Source organism: Leopardus geoffroyi, chromosome B4 (assembly GCF_018350155.1).
Source record: "Leopardus geoffroyi isolate Oge1 chromosome B4, O.geoffroyi_Oge1_pat1.0, whole genome shotgun sequence".
Taxonomy (NCBI): Eukaryota; Metazoa; Chordata; class Mammalia; order Carnivora; family Felidae; genus Leopardus; species Leopardus geoffroyi.
This window is the reverse complement of record NC_059341.1, coordinates 117,027,498-117,051,600: the sequence shown is the minus strand read 5'-3', so window position 1 is coordinate 117,051,600 and position 24,103 is coordinate 117,027,498. Positions and strand designations below refer to the sequence as shown.

Below are 24,103 nucleotides of genomic sequence, written 5' to 3'. Positions count from 1 at the left end.
TATATTCACTGTGTTTTAAAAGTTGATCTGGTTCTCATTTGTAAGTTTTCTAGGAATTATTAATAATATGATACGCTTTATAATTCAGGAGCCTATTTCTAAAAATGCCAAGTTGAACATGCATTTGGTTACTGTAATCAGAAACTAGACTGTTAGATGGTTCAGTTTTACATACAGAATTTTTGGTCGGTTTTATGTTGGAAGAATAGACCAAAGTATGTGTAGTCGGTATCAATAAACTCTATTGCCTGCCTAAAATTTTTTATCCTGGTTCCCATACCCCTTTCATTTTAATTACCCAGATTTTCCAGTGTAGAAAAGTAAACTCTGGATCTAATTTTTGAAGTGCCAGTCGTGTGGTCTTATATCCTCACTGATTTAGTCAAGGAGGTGTTGGAGAATTTAAATTCTTCTGCCCAAAAATAGTTTTGCCTCTGGCTCCTAAGTGTCATCACACTTTCCCAAATTATCCTGGCTGTTAACATTTAGAAAAATAACCAGACATATGTTGTAACCATCCTTTTTATTTAAAAAAAAAAAAAAGATGTTTTCTTCCTTCTAGTGGCACCAGTTCTGGAAATGGTTGAGGTTCATGAAGAGCTGAGAAGTGAAAGATTCTGCGTGTAGTTCTTGTGTGAATTAGTTACATCTGGCACTGGGGCCATAGCACATGGCTTTTAGGGGATGGTGGCCCAAAAGGTGAGGGGGTGAGATTTGGGCCAGAGCTGCTGTGTATAATTAAAGGCCATGAGTTGCAAGTAGGGTCTTTGGTGTGAGTTGCATTGGCCTGGAGTAAGGGGTACCCTTTTCTGCTTTCAAAAAGGTACGATGAAGACAAGTTGATGGCCCTGGTAGTGCTTGCTTAGAATATGTAACCTCCTGGGTCCTAGGAATAATTTGTAATAGATATCTGGATAGAAACTCTAAATTCCTATAGTCTCTATTAAATGGTCCTCTTTTGCCAATGACAGTATGGGCCACAAGTTCGTTCAGAGCTACCTACAATCATCCAGTAGTACTGGAAAAAGTGACATTTTGCCTAGTATGTGACAGACACCTCCAGTTAGAGGTTGCCATCTTACTGGTCAACCCAGTGTGAATTTGGCTGGTCTCTGTTGAATGTGTCTTAAATAAGCAAGTTTTCTTTTTGGCAATAGTGGCAGACATATGGAATGCAGAGTCTGACAAAAGCTGTGTCAAATAGGGTCCTTAAGCTACTGCGCCACTAACGGCTACTGTCACTGTTGTGACTGAGGAAGTATCTTCCAACTGGAAAATAAAAGTCATGTTGCTGCCAAGGGACAAATATATTCATCATGTCTTCTACCAGAAGAAAGGGCAGTGCTTATTGCTTTGCTGAACAAGGAATTCTTGCATTTAAGTTATATTAATTATTAAACTGGTAAAAAAAAAAAGAAAAGAAAAAAGAAAAAAAGAAAAGACTACTATGGAAGATGTTTAACTGTGCTTTGAATACTGTTATAATTGTGTTATAATTTGTGACTGACATGTAAATATATTCTGTTGTGCCTGGTGGAAAATCTAATGACTTTCAAAAGCATTAAGTTTAAAGGTCTATTTTGTCTTAGTAAATGTGAATGCTGATAGAAACAAGCTGCTGGGAGGTGGAATTTGGCCAATATCCATTTGGTTTCTGGAGATGTTTTGTGTGATTTTCTGAATTGGAGTTTATGCGAGCTACAAACTCCCATCTTTATATTACAGTAATTAGCTGTAAAAGTAGTTCTTTAGTTACTAGTTTAAGTACTTGGTTCCTTTGGGCCATTGTGACTGTTGGGCCAATAAAGTATAGTCCCAGATCCTGAGGCCTGAAGTGAAGGGTTTATTAGCACTGATTTAGCACAGGAGGATTTGAGTTGTCTGAAATAACCATCCTTTAGGCAAGGAATCCATTCATTACTTTTAAATTTTATATAAGGTTTTTGTCTTTCACAAGAAATATAAGAAATGCCTATGGTTAATGTACAGGAGGCAAGTGGTTGAAGGGATCAGGGGAGAAATGGGTATTTTTTTTTTATGTATTTGATTTGCCCAGTGAATCCCTGAAGGGAAAATAGTTAGAAATAAAGGTAAAGGAAGATGAAACCTAGTATAGAGTCTGTTTTGCCTAAGCTTTGCTTTAAGGTTTTAATTAAACCTAAAAATTGTTTCTAAGAATGAACAATCTTTGTTTTTGAGTCCTTAGGGCTGTGGAACAGATTCCACTATTGTTTTACTTATCCCCAGAGGGTGGACCTCAAGATAGTGTGAAACTAGACAAATAGGATCCCAGACACCACCACCCTTTCCAAGTCCACTGGAATGACAGGGTAGGTTGGTGTGGACTTGTCTTAAAAACATGGTATATAAATAATTTTCTAGGGAAAAGTTGACAGGAAAGAAAATGTAAGGAGAAAATTTTTTGTTTTGTGAAAGATCTAAATCCTGATGAATTTATTGGTAAGTTGGTTAGAGGGATAGAAGAGTCCATGGTTAAAATATTTTGTTGATTCTGTGTGCCAAACACATTGCAAAAAGCTTTAAGTGTGTTATCTAGTGATGCGCATTGTGAAAGTCTCAGAAACCACTTAGCAGACAAGGAAAATGCAGCTAGCCCAAGGAAACACAGTAATACTGGATCCAGTATTCTCTGATTATTAAAAATGTGCCATTCTCCTCCACATGCCTTACCTAGAATGCTCTTGTTGGGAAATAATTACTGAAAGTGAACAAAGGGACTTTCCAGAATAAAATCAATTAAGATCTCTTGGGGACTTCTAAAATGAATGGATTGTGTTCATATAGCAGTATTGGAATAAGTTTAAAGGCAATACAGTTTCCAGATACCCTTTAATATAATTACCGAGTTTGAAGATCAGACCAAAAGATGTAAGAGAAATCTCACACAGACTGTTTTAAGACCAAATATCTACCCCAGCCACTTTGTTGTGGTGTTTTTGTTTTTGTTTTTGTGTTTTTTTTTTTCCTGTCTAGCTAAGTAGGATAGGAGGAAGTGCGTACTTTCAATTTGTAATTCTACATGGAAAATGATATGGAGAACAAAGGCAAAGGAAAAAAATTAAATTTCCTTAATATTTACAGCCATTGACAAGTCCTTGAGACAGTCAGAGTGACCTTCCTATAGGAATTCAACTGCCTCAATGTTAATACTTTGCTAAGGACAAAAGGCAGCCTTAGTTTGACATTAGCCTGACCTCCAAGATCCTGTAAGTCTCTCTCTCTTTTTTTTTTTTATGTTTATTTTATTTATTTTTGAGAGAGAGAGACAGAGTGCAAGTGGGGGAGGGGGGGAGAGAGAGAGAGACAGAGAGAGAGAGAGAGACAGAGACACAGACAAAATCTGAAGTAGGTTCCAGGCTCTGAGCTTCAGCACACAGCCCGATACAGGGCTCGAACTCACAGACTGTGAGATCATGACCTGAGCCAAAGTCGGAAGCTTAACCGACTGAGCCACCCAGGTGCCTGTAAGTCTCTTTTAAGGGATAAAAATTCCTTTGGACGGGTGCCTGAGTGACTCAGTCTGGCTCAGGTCATGATCTCAGGGTTTGTGAGTTCGGGCCCTTCATCCTGCTCCACACTTTGGGCTTTGCTCTGACCATGCAGAGCCTGCTTAGGATTCTCTCTCTCTCTCTCTCTCTCTCTGTCTCTCCCCCCCACCCCCAAATAAATAAACGTTAAAAAAAAAATTCCTTTGGAAGCTCCCTTTATCTCTACCCACCCCCCAAGATATATGTTAGCAGTCATCCTCCAAGCATATGGCCCACTGATATACATCTTCATGAAGGGTCTTATGACTAAGGTATTACTAGACAATAGTAGTAAATGACCTTTTCCTCACAACAGCTACCCTTTCAAGGTACTGGAAATCTTACTTCCAAATTCCTTAGAGAACTGCTATCCCTACTTGAAAGTAAACCAACCACTCCTCATAGCCCCAGTGCAGCTCTCTCTGCCTACAGGTCCTGTCCCTGTGCTTTAATAAAATCACCCTTTTTGCACCAGAGACACCACAAGAATTCTTTCTTGATTGTTCACTCCAAGCCATAACACTTTCACATCAGAAAATACAGTTTGTGATCTATATTGTTGTAGAAAAGAGAATCACTGGGGTGAAAAGCTTTATATCAAATTATATGTGTGTGTATGTTGTTTTTCCTCCTTTGAACTATAATAGGATTTCCGAGATGCAGTGGCTCATGCTTCCAGGCAACTTGGGAAACCCGTGATTGAGGACCGGATCCTAAATCAGATCCTGTACTACTTGCCTCAGCTGTATGAGCTCAACCGGGATCTCCTGAAGGAACTGGAGGAAAGGATGTCAAACTGGTATAAATGGACTGACCAGCTTTCCCTAAGTTCCAATTTTAGATGAGGCCACAAGGGCCCTGCTTGTGACAGAGAGGTGGTATTCCTTACATTGAGTTGTTTCAATATATTAAATTTTCTTGGTGGTTACCTGTAGATTGGTCATTTTAGATGGCCAAAATTCACAACCTTGATGCACTGAGCTCAATTCTAAAACTGTTCAAATTCTTTGGTAATGTTGCCTCAAAAGCAAGAAGGACCCATATTTAGCCAATTTAACTTTCTGTAGGAGACCTCTGATAATCAAGGTTTTTGAGATTGAGGGAGTTTAGTTGATATATTCACACTGAAATGTTTTTAAATGCTTTATTATCTTTTCTGGAGTTTCATGAATCTGTCTTTGCATTTTGGAAAAGAGACCATTCACTGGAATAATAGGTTTATTTGGTTTAGAAAATTTACATGTATATGATATCATTGTAGACTGTAGAAAAAAATACCAAAAGGTCAAGTACTTCCTTGGGTTGTAGAGAGTAAGCAGAAACTTTGGTGACATCTTTGAAGCTATGCACAACATTCAAAATTTCCCTGTAAGCTTTATTTTACATATAACCCAGAAAAATACCTCTTGCCTGTTTTAGAAATATGCCTGTGCATGTTAGCAAAATATGTTAGGTAAGTGATTAATTCCTAGCTGCAGCCCTAATGTAAAATAACAAAGGGTTAAGAACTGAGGAATCACTGAAAGGTATTTTTTAAGGTCATGATAGAAATAAAATGTGATTCCACAGAGTTTTCCTATACATACTTTGTCATTCTTCTTATAAAAATTATCTTTAAAATTGCCCTGAATTGCCTTTAACAGATATGTATATTTGTGCAAGCGTTATAAAGAGGCTTAAATGTATTTTTTGCTTGTGCTAAAAGTTTTCCCAAGTTTAGATCTATAGATGTTCTGCATTAAAGTATTAATTTAAGAAACAGACTGAATTGATGAAAGGGACAGCTAAAACAGTAATTATGGCAAAAGCTACACTTATTACTGACATAAAACTCTTCTAATCCTTGGATAAGGTATTTTCTACTTATTAAAATATTTTTCTCTCTGGGGTCTTCAAGTTAAGACATAGTCTTTGGTTTTAGTATGCTTTCTGAAATAACATTTATTTTTGCATTGGCTTTTAATAACAGCTGTTGCAATACTTCATTTCTGCATTCAACAAAGTTTTGAGTATCTTACTGTGTGCTAGTCAGGGCTCTAAGCATGGTGGGAATATCACATTGCACAAAACAGATGAGGCTCTTGTTCTCATGAAGTAGATGTTTCAGTGGGGGAAGAACCAGAAAAATAGACAAGAAACATTAGATGAAAGCAACTTCTGATCTAGAAAGATATAAAATAAGATGACATGCTAGCAAGTGAAGACTGGATGGCCAAGAAGACCCTCTGAAAAGGCAAAGCACTTTAAAAGTGACATCTGTACAAAAAGAAGGAGCCAGCCAGGGTTCCTCCATATTTCCAGGCATGCAAAGCCATTAGTAAGAGTTTGCAAAGTGGGATTGACTCTGTATGTCAAAGGAATATAAAGAAGACCAGTGTGATTGGAGAGTACTGTGAAAGAAGGAGAGAAGCCTGAAATGAGTCAGAAAAGTAGGCAGCAGCTGGACCAATGAGGCTACAAATTTGTAAGCCAAGGTGAGGAGTTTGTTTTTCTGCTAAGTCCCCTAGGAGGCCATTGGAAGTCACATGAGTAATATTTGTTTTTAGACTCTCAGGCTGCACAGAAGGATGAGATGGTAGAAGCAGGAGGACCGGTCAGAGGGCTGGCAAAGTCCAGGCAAGATGTGATGGCGGCAGTGGGAATGGTGAAGAGTAGGCATTTGGAGATAGGAGATATCTTACAAGAAGAGAAAAGAGGCGAAGCTGATGGCTTAGACTTGGGACTCTGCTCTTTATTAGATATGTTTTGGATACACTAATGACTCTTTTTATATTTTTGTGTATTTCTTTTCTTAGGACTGAACAACACAGAATTGCTGATATCTTTGTAAAGAAGGGACCATATCTAAAAATGTACTCCACATACATCAAAGAATTTGATAAGAATATAGCTTTGCTGGATGAGCAGTGCAAGAAGAACCCAGCATTTGCTGCTGTTGTTAGAGAATTTGAGGTATTTTTGCTGCCATATAATGTTGAACCCTTTTTTCTTCTTTTGTTGTTTTTAAAGCTATAATAATTTGTCATCGGTGAAAACAAAAAGATACTGATATTTAATTCCTTCAGAATCAAAGAGGAGATTGAACAAATTAAAAGATGAAAAAGTATGTACCAGATTTAATTTTGAAAATCTTTTATTGCATGTTAGAATACTTTAATGGGTCTTTTTTTTTAATTGTGAGGAAATACACACAAAATAAAACAACCATCTTAACCATTTTTAAGTGTATAGTTCAGTAGTGTTAAGTTCATTCATATTGTTTTGCAACCAATCTCTAGAACTCTTCATCTTACATTGCAAAACTGAAACTATACCTAAAACAACTCCCTATCCTCCCCTCCCTCACCCCCAGTGACCACCATTCTACCTACTGTCTCCATGAATTTGACTATTTTAGAAACATTTCTTATTTCTAACTCAGCCTTTCCTTTTCTTCTTCTAACAACTCATCTACAATGATGGGTAGGAAATATAATTTGTTTCCCTTTAGATAAATAAATGACACAGGTTCAATGTCAAAGTTAGGAAAAATTAATAACGTTTTATAGCCAAAGCTTTTGTGTTTAAGTCCTTCCCCCAGTCTTGGATAAAATGTGAATTATTATATGTTTGAATACTTACTTCTCTCTTTTGAAACTAAAAAAAAAATTCCAGTCATGCAAACTAGAAAGGTTCTAGAGGTATTATGATATTGCTGATTTCTTATTTTTACGTTAGACATGTAATTAAACTTTAAAATCATTTGTTGTCTTTTTTCTGGGTTTTTTTTTCCTTTTCCTCTCCTGATGTCTTCATGTTGTTAAGAAAGGAAGTGTGATTTATGTAGCTATGGCAACTGATAATTGACCCAGGGTTTCATCAGTGTCCAGAGAATTAATTGTTCTGTTGTCTTGGCAGCAAAAGAAAACATAAGACAGGAAAATTAACTGTCTTGGTTAATGATGCTTGCATGGTAGATGCTTTCTTAAATGCAATATCATTATAATTTTTTAAGTATTCTGTGTACCAGACCCTAGAGGTGCATATCTAGAAAAAGATGAAACAATCTGAGCAAATCTTAAAAAACTCTTCCCCACCCACCTGAGCTGGGGAAGAAGTGCAGAGCATCTTAGGATGCAGGAACATTTTCACTCAGCCATTTTGATGCCACCTCACAGTAAATTCCTGTGTTGGAGAATGGGTGGGAGGCCCAGGGTTGGGCTGAAGTGTCTGTTGTACTTACTTAGGAAAAGAGCTTTCAAGGCAGAATCAGTTGTCATTTTGATCAAATCAAAATGGCTCTGGAATCAAATGTTTCTATATACACTGATTTGGGAGCTGTCTTTTATAGCCATTCATCTGAGAAAGAAATTTTACATCCATTGGGCTTATTAGAGAAGATACACATAGCTAGGCTACTTTTCAGGTCATCTTTAACTTCTGCAATTCTCCCCACTACCACTTGTTGTTATCGTAAGTACATTGACCATAGACTCTGATTATTGTTTGAATCCAGTTCCCAGTAGATTGATTTCTGTCGTCTTATCTTCAGTGCCATGCATTTCTCTCTTGCTCGTTGGGTTTGTGCTTGTGAAAACACTGGCAGAGGCTCTGCTAAGTGGCAGCTGCAGAGTGTTGTGCTCTCTAATTGATCTAGAGCACAGGCTGCAGCCACCACTGTCTGTGAGAGGGCTGTGAACAAATGATTGCAGTGAGCCTGTGACTTCAGAGACCTACCTGCAGAAAAGGGTGGGCTAGGTGCTGAGTGGGCTATGGTTTCCCTCTTAGCATAACAGCTGAGCCTTAAGTTACAGCAGGCTTTTCCATGAATCCCCTTCCACAGTTGATGACCACCTCAAGTTTGGCTTCCTGGGCACTTGAATCTGGGTCCCATGCTTTTTAGAAGAATGCCTGTGTTGACTTTGGATACCTTTTCCTTTCAGATGAGCCCACGCTGTGCTAACCTGGCCCTCAAGCACTACCTACTCAAGCCAGTTCAGAGGATCCCCCAGTACAGGCTGCTGCTGACAGGTAGGCTTCTCTGACAGTTTGCCAACCAACCAGTTCTTTGATCAGTTCTTTGATCATCCCTGCATGCATTCTCTGCGTGGGCATTATTCTTACATGTACATCATACCATCCCAACCCCACATCCCTGTGACATTTTACCTGATTAATATTATTAATCCCAAGAATGACCTTTCCCAGCTGCTCAAGAATGAGGTTTAGGGAGTCACTCACACATATTTGTTGCCCTGGTCACTTACCTCAGAGGGTTGTAAGGATTGATTAATGAGCTATGTGCTTAGAATGGTGCTTTGGTCATACTAAGTTCTAAACCAGTATCGGCTGCTATTAATAATAGTAGTATCCTTATCGTCATCATCATCATGTTGTTGTTCTCATGGTCATTATCTATATCTTCTAGTAGACTGTAAGCTTCAAGATTACAGGGCCATGTCTATCTGGCTTACTCCTATAACTGTTAAAAAAAAAAAAAAAAAAAAAGGGAAGAAGAAGCCAAGAGTCTATGATTTGAATGAAGGTATACACTGTGCTCAGGGCTTTATATTCCTTGACCCTTCCAAGTCTTCACCGTAGCCATCCATATATCACGGTATTATTTACATAGATGTAATAATAGAGATAAGTGGTTTGGTGTCACAGAAAAGCTAGTACAGTCTCACACCAAGTCTAGTGTCTGACACATTCTACTAGGTCCACTGGAGTATTTGGTGAAATAATTGGATGTGCAGCAACTTAGTATACATATATTATGTGCATTAAGAATTGTGTCAAATGGATAAAAATATCAAAATTCCACCACAACTCTAAGTTCAGTCTGTAGTGATTTCATGTAAATAGATTTTGAGGTACTTGGTTCCTGTTAGTATTCATAAGAAAGAGTGGGCATGCTCCTTTCCTTCACTAAATCCTTTCTTGTGAGCCAAAAACTATATCGGATGTAGTACGTGTGAGTCCTGGAAAGCCAGAATTTCCTGATACTCCTTTAGGCAAAGCCTTCCAAGGTTGCCTTTTAAAAGACAAAGTGCTGTTGAGGAACGCCTGCCCTCAGCATCTGGAACTGGCCACTGTAGGTGTTTCAAGTGTGCAGTTTGAATTTCGAGCTGTGAATCAAACACTAGATTTTTCTTTGGAATGACATAAGGCAAACCAAATAATTTGAGGATATCCTGTCCATTTGTACTTTCTTTCCTCTGCTTTTGGCAGAGATTTAGAAAACACAGGACAAAAAGGAAGTACCAATGCATGTGTTGTGTTTTTGCTAGATAAATTCAATGCTGTGTCGTAAATGAAGCTGTTAAACGGCTTAGGCTGTTTCTACAGCTGTGGAGTGTGTTTATAGTGGCCAAAGACTACTGTGGTTTCAAATGAGAGAAGGATAGAGCAAAATTCTGAAATTTTAATGTAAAAATGTTTCTCCCCCCACACTATGACTGATCTAAGTAAAGTTATACATTTAATTTATGATTCATGGAAGTTTGGTTTTAACTGAGAAGTGATGAAACAGCCAAAGTAAGCTTTAAAAATTATTTTTTAAGAGAACAGATTTCATGTATTTTATGATAGCAAATAGAATAATTATAACAATATAGTGTAATAAAAGTTAAATGAATACGGTCTCTTTCATATCTTCTTTTTTTTAATTGAAAGAGGGGGGGTGGCGGTGCAAATGAGTGAAAGGCAGAGAAAGAGAATCCTGCGAGGGGCAGAGAGGGAGAGAAGCCAGGCTCGTGTTCATCCGAAGTGAGGCTCGTGCTCACCTGATTCAGGGATCGAGCTCACCCGATGCATGACTCAAACTCACAAACCGTGAGATGATGACCTGAGCCAAAGACAAACACTTAACTGATTGGGTGCCTCATCTTCCTCTCCTATCTTATTATACTATGGTGACCCTTCTTATGATGATGTGAAATGAAAAAATGCCTACATAGTGAGATGAAGTGAGATGAATGACATTAGGCACTGTGTATCCCTAGGCTACTGTTGACCTTATGTGACATGTTAGAAGGATCTTCTGCCTCCTTACACTCACAGCTGTTGACTTGGTTAACTGAAACTTTAGAGAGTGAAAGTATGGATAAGGGGTACTACTGTATTTGGTGCCTTGTGAATTTGCTAGTATTTTTGTAATTTGAAAATTGGTTCCGTAATTTGATTATAAACTCCTCAAGGTCAAGGAGTGGGTCTTTTACCAATAATTTAGTGCACTTCAATTTCTCTGGGTCAGTTTTGATTACATTGGAAGCCATTCAGGAAATAATATTGGCTGCTTTTAAGATAGGTTTAAAATATCTTGTTAAGCTAAAACATCTTTAGCCTAAAGGATGACATTGAGATAGAGAATTTCAGAGATGATGTCTTCTCCTAAAGGAAGACATATTTAGGGGCTCCTGGGTGGCTCAGTCAGTTAAGTGTCTGACTCTTGATTTCAGCTCCAGTCATGATCTTGCAGGTTTTGAGTTTGAGCCCTGCATCTGGCTCCACGCTGACAGTGCAGAGCCTGCTTGGGATTCTCTCTCTTCCTCTCTCTCTGCACCTCCTCCGCTCTCTCTCAAAATAAACTTTAAATAGGCTTAGGCCTTTTAAATTTTTTTTTTTTTTTCAACGTTTATTTATTTTTGAGACAGAGAGAGACAGAGCATGAACGGGGGAGGGGCAGAGAGAGAGGGAGACACAGAATCGGAAACAGGCTCCAGGCTCTGAGCCATCAGCCCAGAGCCCGACGCGGGGCTCGAACTCACGGACCGCGAGATCGTGACCTGGCTGAAGTCGGACGCTTAACCGACTGCGCCACCCAGGCGCCCCATGGCTTAGGCCTTTTAAAAATAATAATAAAAAATAAAAATAAATGGAAGACATATTCCGAGAGGTGAATTGTCCTTCCCCAAACTACACAGATAGTACTGAAGTATACATATGGTCCTAGAATCCTAAGGACATATGGAGGCTGTGATGCTAAGGGTTTGTTTATATTTTTATTTAAAATTCTGATTTTCCAGGGACGCCTGGGTGGCTCAGTTGGTTAAGTGTCCGACTTCGGCTCAGGTCATGATCTCACTGTTTGTGAATTCGGGCCCTGCATCGGGTGCTGTGCTAACTGCTCAGAGCCTGAAGCCTGCTTTGGATTCTGTGTCTCCCTCTCTCTCTGCCTCTCCCCAGCTTACACTCTGTCTCTCTCTCAGGAATAAGTAAACATTAAAAAAAATTTTTTTTTTACTCTGAATTTCCGGTACTCATTTTTGTTATATTCTGATTACTCCTGATTTTGCAAGATATTTCTACAGTTGCTATCAAAGTGCTCCCTGTCTATACACTTAAATTTTTAGAAGTTGGATTTTAAATCTTTAGGTTTGCATCTATTCAAACGGGGTCCTCATTTTTGGATAAACAAGCTCAGTGTTTTAATCCTTTGAACAACCTTGTGGGGTTATATAACTTTCATTTTCATTTTAGAATTTGGAGTAATTCCAAGAGCACAAAGTATATAGGAACAGAGAGGAACAGCAAGACTATTTGGGGCAACTTTTAACAACTTTGATTCAGTAATGAGTTTCAGGCCGACTAGGGGAAGGATCCCTGCCTGACTCAGTATAGATATGTGACCCCCTTGGTTTCAGGAGGGAAAGACTGAAAAATGTAGAGATGAAGTACAGATAAGATAGGATAGTTTCTTTTGGAATCCTTTTAGAGAAAGGTGGATGGAAATCCCCAGATACTGCAACCTGCCCCTACTAGTCAGACAACCATCCTGTTGTCTTGCAGAATTTTCTTCCTGGACATAATTTGACTTTCAGTTGGATATTTGACTTAGCTTTGTCTTCCTTCAGCATAGTGAAAAGCACTTTCAACTAAATTCCTGGTAGTACTTTTTTTTTTTTTAACTCAACTCAAAATAAGATTAAAGAAAATGCATATGTTGTATAATAAATGCTTAATATTAGAATTATTTTATTTAAAAGGTAAAATAAAATAACTGGTTTACTTAATTTAAGTAGGAAAACTTATACATTTTACCTTTATATTGGCCACTCAAAGCAAGTGGATCTAGTCAGATCTTGAAATCTATGTGGGGCCCAGAACCTGTTTGCAGTTAAGAGCCTGAGAGTCTTTTTTTTTTTTAATTTTTTTATGTTTTTTTATTTTTAAGAGACAGAGTGTGAGCGGAGGAGGGGCAGAGAGAGAGGGAAACACAGAATCCGAAGTAGGCTCCAGGCTCTGAGCTGTCAGCAGAGAGCATGATGCAGGGCTTGAACCCACAAACTGTGAGATCATGACCAGAGCCGAAGTCAGATGCTTAACCGACTGAGACACCCAGGTGCCCCAGGAGCATGAGAGTCTTGAGGCAGCAGTGAAGAAGTAATGGAAAGAAACAGGTGCTGCTGTAGGAGCAACATTAATTGTTTACCTCTGTTTATTTCCTTCCTCATCTCTTCAGTGTTGAGACCGTCTTTATTATCCTGATTCCGTGTCTGTCATAGACTCTGGCACATAACAGGAACTCAATGAGCTGAAAGGCTTAGGGAGTTAAACATTGTTCCTTTTTATAAGGTTGAGAATCCCCATGCTGTGGTGTCAATTAATGTTTCATGGATGAGTGGGTCAATAAATTATTAAGAGTTGAAACGTTCTTCCAGTTACCCAAGCACAAAATTGTGGAAAGGACTGAAATACTTCCCTTTCCTCCTCTTTTCTCTGTCATAGGATATGCTGACCAGTTTTCCTTTGCTTCTGATTCCTGCTGTTTCCATTTCCCTTGTTCTAGGCCAGGCCTTCCTAAACTCCTGTCAAATTGTGGCAATATCTTCCTTCTGGTCATGCTACCTCTTATCACCACCACCACCCCTGGCACATTGTCACTTAATCTCTTTTCCAAGGATACCAAAAGGAAAAACCCACTCCTGTGTCTCTCCTGTTCACACACCACCACCACCACACTCACAGTACTGACACCAGATGTGTAGTTTAGTCCCATACTAGGCAATTATCTTTGACATCAGCTGGGTGTCCTACAATTTGATTCAATTCAGGCACTGTCTACCTGGAAATAGTGCCAGATTCTACAGATCAAGGGCTCCATCCCACAAGACTACCCCCCTGCAAACTTCACATGCCATTCAACATGTCCCAGGTTGTCACCTGTATTTCTTTTCTTTTCTTTTTTTTTTTAACATTTATTCATTTTGAGAGACAAACAGAGCGTGAGCAGGAGAGGGGCAGAGAGAGAGGGAGACACAGAATCCGAAGCAGGCTCCAGGCTCTGAGCTGTCAGCACAGAGCCCAATGAGCTCAAACTCATGAACCACGAAATCATGACCTGAGCTGAAGTCTGACGCTCAATCGACTGAGCCACCCAGGCGCCCCACCTGTATTTCTGATCAACCAGCTATAAATCTGGGTTCCCCTGATTCTCTCCTTGGATTCACTACTTTGCCAGAATGGCTCATAGAACTCAGAGTAACACTTATTTACATTTGCTGGTTTATTTTTAAAGGATATGGTAAAAGCGGAGGGCTTCAGTCAGTTAAGTGTCTGACACTTGGTTTCAGCTTAGGTCATGATCTCATGGTTTGTGAGTTTGAGCCCCACATCAGTCTCCATGCTGACAGTGCGGAGCCTGCTTGATATTCTCTCTCTCTGACCCTCCCCCACTCGCTTGCACGCTCTCTCTCTCTCTCTCTCTGTCTCAAAAATAAATACATAAATAATTTTTTTAAAGGTATGATGAAGGAAAAAAGTGACTATCTACATGGAAGGGATGCATAGGGAAAAGTATATGGGAAGGATCTTGGAGCTTCCATGCCCTCTCTGGGTACCACTCTACCAGCACCTCCACATGTTCAGCAACCAGAAACTCTAACCCCTATACTTCAGAATTTTAATGAAGGCTTCATCATGTGGTCATGATCCAATATTAACTCCACTTCTAGCCCTCTTCCCTTCCTATAGGATGGAGAGTAGGGCTGAAAGTTTCAAGCTTATAATCATGGCTTGATCTTTCTGGTGACCAGCCCTTATCTAGGAGCTATTCAGGAGCCCACCCAGAGTCAGCTCATTATAACAAAAGACATTCCTATCACCTAGGAAGTTTCAGAGGATTTAGGAGTTCTGTCAGAACTAGGGTCAGAGGCCAGATGTTAGAACAAAAGATGCTCCTAGTGCTCTTATCACTTAGAAAATCACAAGGGTTTTAGCAGCCCTGCCAGGAACTGGGAGGAGAGCCCAGGAAAGTTGAAAACTTACATTATCCTACCATAATAGCAGATACCTGTCATTTGCCCAAACCCATAGAATATACCACACCAAGAGTAAATCCTAATGTAAACTATCGGCTTTGGGAGGAGTGGGGGGTTGTGATGTGTCAATGTAGCTTCCTCCATTCTGACAAACATACCACTCTGGTGGAGGATATTGATAATGGGAATGTCTGTGCATGTCTGGGGCAGAGGGTATATGGGAAATCTCTATGCCTTTCTCTCAGGTCTGCTGTGAACAAAAAATCACTCTAAAAAAAAGTCTTAATGGGGGGGGGGCATTATTATTCACAATATAAAGGCCACATGTTATAACCCAGAATTTCCCAAACTTTGTTTTCCTTTGCTGTAACTGCAATAGGTTTTTTTTACTCTGTACTGAAAGATGTCCTCAAGGCCAGATTCTCTCTTTCATTAATCAATATTTATATGGACTGAACTTGAGCCGGACACCTGTATACACTGGCCAACACCAAGGTGGTCCTTGCTCTGGTGGAGCTTCTAGTCCTCCTCTTTGGGGCCATGCCCAACCACTGAGGCTTTCACCAAGAGCGTCCTCTCCTCGAGTCCTGAAAATTAAACTGATCTCATCATTTGTTTGAGTGACTATATTTTGAGGATTTATTTTTGTAAGGGTCTTTTGTGCCTATTAAAAAATATATAAGTTGGGGCGCCTGGGTGGCGCAGTCGGTTAAGCGTCCGACTTCAGCCAGGTCACGATCTCGCGGTCCGTGAGTTCGAGCCCCGCGTCGGGCTCTGGGCTGATGGCTCAGAGCCTGGAGCCTGTTTCCGATTCTGTGTCTCCCTCTCTCTCTGCCCCTCCCCCGTTCATACTCTGTCTCTCTCTGTCCCAAAAATAAATAAATGTTGAAAAAAAAAAAATTAAAAAAAAAATATATAAGTATTATAAAACATAGTTCTTCTTTATCTTCTACCATCCAGAGATGACTATCATAGATCCTTTTAGGTTTTTTTTGTCTCTGTGTTATATGCAGTATAAATTTTTCCAACAAAAAAACCTTTTATTTGTGGAAAGTTACTACATTGGTGTTGAAAAAAGTTAAATCAGTGAGGATCATGTTGAGAAAGTAAAATAAAATGAAAAACATAATTTAAAAATTCCTCTGAAATATCTTTTCCATTTCTATATTTAGGAGGAAAAAACAGTCCTTTGAACTTTGATTAAATTTGGATCAGGTAGTTTTCTTTGATCTTGTTCTAAATATTTATGTTATAAGTGACTAACGACATATTATATTACTTTTCCTGTAATCTTTGCCTTTAGTCTGGGATGGTATTAACTCCCTCTAGGTTTTAGAAATCCAGGATTTCCCATGTTGGTAGAAAATGGGATATTAAAAACATCTGTTACAGTGTTCTGAAGCTATTAATTTGAGCTATGAACGGACTAATAAGCAGATTCAACAAAAGATCACAGTCAAATTAATGCATGACTTTTAAAAAATTCTTACTGAAAAATGAAACTTCTGCTTAGCAAATATTTGTTTTATAACCCAGGGCTAATTGTCTTCCTCAAAGTCATTCTAACACTTTCTCTAGGGCAGAACGTGATGAAAGGTGGGGCTGTCCCAATCACCAGCCAAGGAATTTAGTTAGTGAAGATCCCAAAGACCCTGATGTAAGGCAGTGATAATATTAAGAATTCCTGTTGTTATTAGCTCAACTCTTAACATGTTACAATTAATTTTTTAATTATAGTTGTGAACAAGGTATTTTGAGAGATGGTATTTAATAAATTCTATCCATGAAATATCTTAGTACTGTGGAAATATTTAGTACTATGGAAAGACTTTAGGATATAAGCACATTTTATCTGCCTGTTCTATTAAATTATAACTTTTATTTGAATGTTTTTAAGCTTATTTATTTATTTTGAGAGAGAGACAGAGCAAGCAGGGGAGAGGCAGAAAGAGAGGGAGAGAGAGAATCCCAAGCAGGTTCCGCACTGTCAGCACAGAGCCTGACATGGGGCTCAAACCCACAAACCATGAGACCATGATCTGAGCTGAAACCAAAAGTTGGATGCTCAACCCGACTGAGCCTCCCAGGCACCCCTAAATTATAGCTTTTAAATGTAATCTCACTTTCTCTACAGAATAGAGGTTCTTAACCTTTTTTATGCCTGGATCCCTCTGGTAATCTGGTGAGGTCTATGGATCTCTTAGAATACTTTTTTTAAAGTTACAAAATAATATACATAAGATTGAAAGGAACCAATTAGCCTGAAATACAGTTATTAAAATAGTTTTATAGTGTTACATAATAATACATGTGCTACTTTAGTAATGCATTAAAAAGAAGATCTGGTGGTAGATATAAGAACTACCATGATTTTGATATAGTGGTGATGGTAAACAGTATTTTGAGATATCTGCAACAACTGTGATGTGATAATAAAAAAATATGTGACTTCTCTGGTGGTAAAGTCATTGGTATCATTGGTAATACTGTGGTGTGTTGCCTACATTCACAATAGAAGGAAATTCTGTATTTCACGTAGTAGTTAGTGAAAATATTGTTTGTTGTTTTGTTCTTTGCCCATCCAAGTTTGTAGATCCCCAGAACTGTACCCACAGACATCATTGTAAAGTCATTCTTTGTTCTAGTTCTCTGTGTATGTTTGACTCAGATTCCCTGTAGATAGCCAAATGCCTTTATCATTGAAACTTGCCTTGCCAAAGATCCAGCAAACTGACTGAGTTTTCCTCTTAGTGTTTGTTAGTCATGGGCTTACATCGGGAACTGTTCCCATTGAAGAAAATGCTGAAATTCACTCAAACTTGAATTCACTTTAGTGTTTGTATTTGCTTTATTCTTTTCTTGGCTATTCTTCGGCTAATAAAATAAAATATACTTAGTTCCCTAAACCTAAATTTGTTCTTTGTTGATAATTAGGGTGGTAAGGACCAAATATGGATAAGAACTTCTGTAAATGAAACTTCACTGTGCCAAAACCATTTCTGTACCTTTGAGATTGTCACCTAGTAAACTGGCAGGCTTAAGGGCTGGAAAATGTATCCATGGAAAAAAGCAGTATCAACCAATTCAAAATAATGGATGTTTACTTTTGTTGAGAGACTTCCTACCGTTTGGATTCCTCTAAGGGCATCCTGGATATGCCTAGCCAGTCTGTCCCAATAAAAAGGGACCACAGGAAGATTCTGTCCATTGTAAAATCTGCTACACAATTTTGTGTAAGATGAGCCCGTGGAGTTAGATTTAGTTTGTAAGTCCTTTGGGCATGCCACCTCAGGACCAGGGCCCTGACCCAAAGTCTAGCATAGACCAGGGCTGCCTCATTGGCTATGTCCTGTACAAGGGCTTTGGCTGATGTCCAGGTCCAGCCTGCACTCTGCTCGACATCTTGTGTGCTCTGGGTGGGGGTGCATCAGCCCAGGAGAGGTGGCCTTTTCTAATTCACAGAAAGGCATGGCCTGCTTTCTGAGAGCCCAGAAAGGTCACTTTTTCTAATTCAGACAAGCACTGTATGTACAAGAGGCAGCCCGGGGCCACATTTCAAGGACCAGAATAGAATTAATATTTGAGAGGCAAGAGAATGAGAGCAGGGGCCTGAGTACTTTTACACTAGTCAGACCCTCAAGGTATTATCTCAACTGCTTAGTAAAGTAGAAAGCAAGAAGTGGTTACCCTAAATGGAGTATCATTTAGTCCACCATAAATTCAGGAAACATTTATTGAATATGTACCAGACCTTGTTCTAGGTACTGGAATTGAGGATAATTCAAGCTCCTTGTCTTCATGAAGCCCACAGTTTAGCAAAATAGAGTACATCATTAAAGAATATTCTGGGAGGGAAACATCAGCCAATACATATCCTACAACATCAATAATTAAAAGCACATAATCCCATTGCAAGAATAGACCTATTGAAACACCAGCATTCTTCTTAGAACTAGGACAAACAATCCTAAAATTTGTATGGAACCACAAAAGACCCTGAATAGCCAACGTAATGTTGAAAAAGAAAGCCAAAGCTGGAGGCATCACAATTCTGGACTTTAGCCTGTACTACAAAGCTGTAGTCATCAAGATAGTATGGTATTGGAACAAAAACAGACACATAGACCAATGGAATAATATAGAGAATCCAGAATCAGACCCACAAATGTATGGCCAACTAATCTTTGACAAATCAGAAAAGAGTATCCACTGGAAAAAAGACAGTCTCTTCAGCAAATGGTGCTGGGAGAACTGGACAGCAACATCCAGAAGAATGAAACTGGACCACTTTCTTACACCATACACAAAAATAAACTCAAAATGGTTGAAAGACCTAAATGTGAGACATGAAACCATCAAAATCCTAGAGGAGAAAAACAGGCAACAACCTCTTTGACCTCAGCCACAGCAACTTCTTATTTGACATGTCTCCAAAGACAAGGGAAATAAAAGCAAAAAAGAGCTATTGGGACATCCTCAAGATAAAAAGCTTCTGCACAGCAAAGAAAACAATTAACAAAACCAAATGGCAACCAACAGAATGGGAGAAGATACTTGTAAGTAAATGACATATCAGATAAAAGGTTAGTATCCAAAATGTATAAAGAACTTACCAAACTCAACACCTGAAAAACAAATAAGCCAGGGAAGAAATGGGCAGAAGACATGAATAGACAATTTTCCAAAGAAGACATCCAGTTGGCTAACGGACACATGAAGAGATGCTCAACATCACTCATCATCAGGGAAATACAAATCAAAACCACATTGAGATACTGCCTCACACCAGAGTGGCTAAAATTAACTCAGGCAACAACAGATGTTGACGAGGATGTGGAGAAAGGAGAACCCTCTTTCACTGTTGGTGGGAATGCAAACTGGTGCAGCTACTCTGGAAAACAGTGTGGAGGTTCCTCAAAAATTTGAAAATAGAATTATCTTATGACCCAGCAATAGCACTATAGGAATTTATCCAAAGAGCTCAAATGTCCATCAACTGATGAATGGATAAAGAAGATTGGTATACACACACACACACACACACACACACACACATACATACATACATCCAATGGAATATTACTCAGCAATGAAAAAGAATGAGATCTTACCATTTGCAACAATGTGGATGGAACTAGAGGTATTATGCTAAGTGAAATAAGTCAGTCAGAGAAAAGACATATCTATGTTTTCACTCATGTGGAATTTGAGCAACTTAATAGAAGACCCTGGGGGAAGGGGGGAAAATTATAGATATAGATATAGATATAGATATACACACACACACATATACACACACACACACACACACACATATATATATATATATATATATGTATATGTATAAAAGAAAGACCTATTGATTGAACAGTAATAATTATTGAGGCGCCTGGGTGGCTCAGTTGATTAAGCATCCGACTCTTGGTTTCAGCTCAGGTCATGATCTCCTGGTTCACGAGATCTGACAATGCAGAGCCTGCTTGGGATTCTCTCTCTCCCTCTCTCTGACCCTTTCCTGCATGTGTTCATGCATGCACATGCTCTCTTTCTCAACATAAATAAACATTTGAAAAATGAAAATTATTATTCTATTAATAGAATAAGGAGGTAACTTTAAAATGACCCTGTTTATAAAAATGTAATGTATGGCAAGATAGGAAGTGTAAGACAGAAGAAAGGAAAAATTAATGGGTCGCCTGAGTGGCTCAGTCGGTTAAGCATACAACTTCGGCTCAGGTCATGATCTCATGGTTTGTGAGTTTGAGCCCTGCATCAGGCTCTGTGCTGACACCTCCGAGCCTAGAGCCTGCTTCAAATTCTGTGTCTCCCTCTCTCCCTACCACCCCCCTCAAAAATAAATAAACATTAAAAAAAATTTTTTTAAGAAAGAAAATTGAGATTCATACATTAGTGAATACACTAAAATCAAAATTAAATAGGCAGAGCATAGAGGATTTTTAGGGCAGTGAAAATACTTTGTACATTACCATCATCAGGGATACATGTCATTTTATGTTTGTCTAAACCCATAGGATATACAACACCAACAGTGAACTATGGACTCTGCGTAATAATGATGTGTCAGTATAGCTTTATCAGTTGTAGTAAATGTACCACTCTGGTGGGGAATGTTGCTAATGGGAGAGGCTGTGCATGTGGGAGTGGGAGGTGTATGGAAAATCTCTGTTCCTTCCTCTCAGCTTTACTGTGAATGTAAAACTGCTCTTAAAAAAAAAAAAAAAGAAAGCCTTAATTAAAATAAAAAATATAAAGCATTAAACTACAGGGGGAAAGAAGGTAAAAAAAATAAAATTGGTTATTAAAACTAAGGATAGGGAGAAGAGGAGAGATGGTTTTCTAAGCCCAGAAAAATAAAGAAATTATAAAGGAAAATATTGATACCTTTATACTATTCTAAATAATAAAAGCATTATAGAGGTTTAAAACAGTCAAAAGATAAACAATATGTCAGAAAATATCTTAGTAGCAAATATGAAAGAAATTGCTTTTTCACTAAGAATATTAAAATTCCCTTAGATATCTAGACTAAACATAGGAATAATTCACTAAGAAAATGCATAATAAATACACAGTGGCATATCTAACATCCTCTAAATCATAAGTATTAATTAAAACAAGTTTTTAATTCCCCCTACTATATCAGCAATAAAAAACTACAATACATATAACTGGATCATTAGTGAATTTGATATTCTCATGTATTTATAATGATATTTTAAGTTGGTGTATCCCTTTAGGGAGGATCTCTCATATATATATATCAGGTACTTTAAAAAAACTTCATTTTCTCTGATCAGGAAATAATCTCAAGTATGTAAAAAAAGACAAATATGTGAAGATACTGATCAGTGTTACTTAAAATGATTAGACAATTTATTATTCAAAGAGTGAAAGGCACTATTTATAGTTAGACAAGGGCAACAAGTATACAGCAGCATCATTATGGGCAAATTAGGATATAGGACTATATTATTTAGAACAGCCAAAACAAGATAATTTTTAAATGACCTTTAGTACCTAAGTACCGAATAACATCCCTCTCACGGGATGTTGTTCAGCTATTCCTATGGGAAAAAAATATGTGGGCCAAAAGATTTTAAATGGGCTATAAAATCCTATATATTATTAAAATTAAAATCAAGTATTTATAAAAACAAGGAAATATTTTTAATCATAATAGTTATTTTAAGTTTATTTTTCTTTTGAGAGAGAGAACAAGCAAGACAGGGGCAGAGAGAGAGGAAGAAAGAGAATCCCAAGCAGGCTCCACACTGTCAGTCCAGAGTCCCATGTGGGGCTCAGACTCACAAACCACAAGATCATGACCTGAGCCGAAGTTGGGTGCTTAACTGACTGAGCCAACTGGGCGCCTCCATAATAGTTATTTAACAGATGTGCGTGGTTTGAGTTCTCTCCATTGTTTAATTTTCCAGATTTCCTATAATGCATTTTAGAATATTTTTTTAAATGTGCTTCATAATACATTAGAATGATAATCATTACAGTTTTCCAGTCTGGTCCACCCTACTTATTTTATGTATGTGGATATTGACACACAGAAATGCTACAGGGCATGGCCAAAGTCAAAAGCCTCAGCTAGACATAGCTGGACGATGAAGAGTCTATCCTCACACTGCCAGTGAGTGCCCTTGACCACTTCACCAAGCTGCCTTGAAGATGGCAGCAGTATGTCTTGTAACGTAACACTTGACTTTTATTTTTGGTATTTAAAATAATTTATTTGTCTCAGAAGTCAGGATAATTTCTGGTTGCCTTTAAAATTTGAAACTTTGGCAAAGAAGCTTATTGACTAGACTTATTTTTCTCTGGATCCCATAATTCTGGATGTGTCACTGATTTCAGTGCATATTTAAGGAGGAAAGAAGAAATGTGGGTAGTACAAAGTAAGATACATTCGCAAGTTCAAAACAGATTGACTTTGGAATGTCACTGTCCTTGTATGTTCATTTCCTCTGTGCTTTGCCACCAACCGTTTCTCAGTACATAGTCCAGGAATCCAACTGGGTGTTTTTGAATTAAAATGTCCCAGAATCCCAATCCCACAAGTGACTCATTTTTAGGAGAGGTTAAGTGTACTTCTGAACAGTTTTCTGCTTTAAGTTGATTATTTTTTGATTAGGTAATCAGGGGGTGATAAGGCTTATTACTAGGAGCCCATATATACAGAAAACGTAGACCTCTCACAACATATAGTATTTGTTGTGTCCTTATCCTTTCACTCTGGGCTTCATATATGAGAACAAAGTTAACTTGTATATCTCTTGAGGTACATGCTAGGTTTTGGCTAATTTTGTGCTTCTAATGGTAATAATAGGGGTTAATTAACTTTTATTAATCAATGATGCCACCTGGTGGCCAGAAAGTACATTTTGTGGTGCCCGTGCACACTGCACCAACTTTTTTTTCTTTGTTATAAATAACCTTAGCAGCATTTGAAGCATTTTTATTAGTGAAATTTTTTTAAATGCCTAGTTTGGTTTGGCAAAAGTAGGAAAATCTTGGGATACTGTAAGTGTAACATGGCAAATTGAAATGACTATTCTGTTCTCATTGTTTCTAATGAAGCTCATGCAGATTACTAGGTTCTAAATGGTACGTAGTAAGAATTCCCTGTGACTAACACAAGCGTGTCTGTCTGGTCTCTGTTCTGGGGTTTCACCTGGGTCATAACAGTCACTAGGGCAGCTCGTGGTTTCAGTGCTCCTCCCATCTGACTCAGAGGCTGAACAGCCACATTCTTCTCATTTTGCAGTTAAGGCACTGAGTGATTCTTAACCAAGGGGATTCATGGTCTGGTCTTCTTTGAAAATGTAAAAAACTTGTCAAGATGATGTACTGCAACAAGGTGCCCTGAAAATATAGATGGATGGATGGATGGATCCATGAGAAAGTTGAATTTGGAAAATTCAATTTTGGAAAATTGGATTTTGAAAGCTGAAATTTAAGGGTTTTTTTGTTTTGTTTTGTTTTTTTAGTTGGCCAGGAAAGTAAACCTAACTCCATTCCATCCTTGGTTAAAAGCATGATTTTGCAGCATTCTAGTGGTGGGTTTTCTGCTCAGCCAGTTTGTGTATTTCCATTCTGTGCCTCAAGTTCAGGTTGGTGGACAGCAGCTGAGCTTGAGTTCAGGGAAAGAAAATGCAACTCAAACTTATCAAGCTCAGCCCTGTGATTCGGAGGTCAGGATTTCCTAATACGGACATCTTCCAGTGAGCCCTCTTGGTTTAGAGAAATGTCTCTGTTTGTTTGGGTATACTTTTGTATTAAAGAACA

At 38.4% G+C, this 24,103-nt stretch overlaps 1 protein-coding gene across 4 annotated transcripts in view; it reads left to right on the top strand.

The window, feature by feature from the left end:
- Positions 1 to 24,103, top strand: part of FGD6 (FYVE, RhoGEF and PH domain containing 6) — a 118,799-nt gene that overhangs the window by 60,411 nt on the left and 34,285 nt on the right. For all 4 annotated transcript variants that reach the window (XM_045463345.1, XM_045463347.1, XM_045463346.1 and 1 more), the window contains 3 exons: positions 4,196 to 4,347; positions 6,344 to 6,500; positions 8,471 to 8,558. In XM_045463345.1, coding sequence (XP_045319301.1) covers positions 4,196 to 4,347; positions 6,344 to 6,500; positions 8,471 to 8,558 — 397 coding nt within the window. The remainder of the gene's footprint in view (positions 1 to 4,195; positions 4,348 to 6,343; positions 6,501 to 8,470; positions 8,559 to 24,103) is intronic.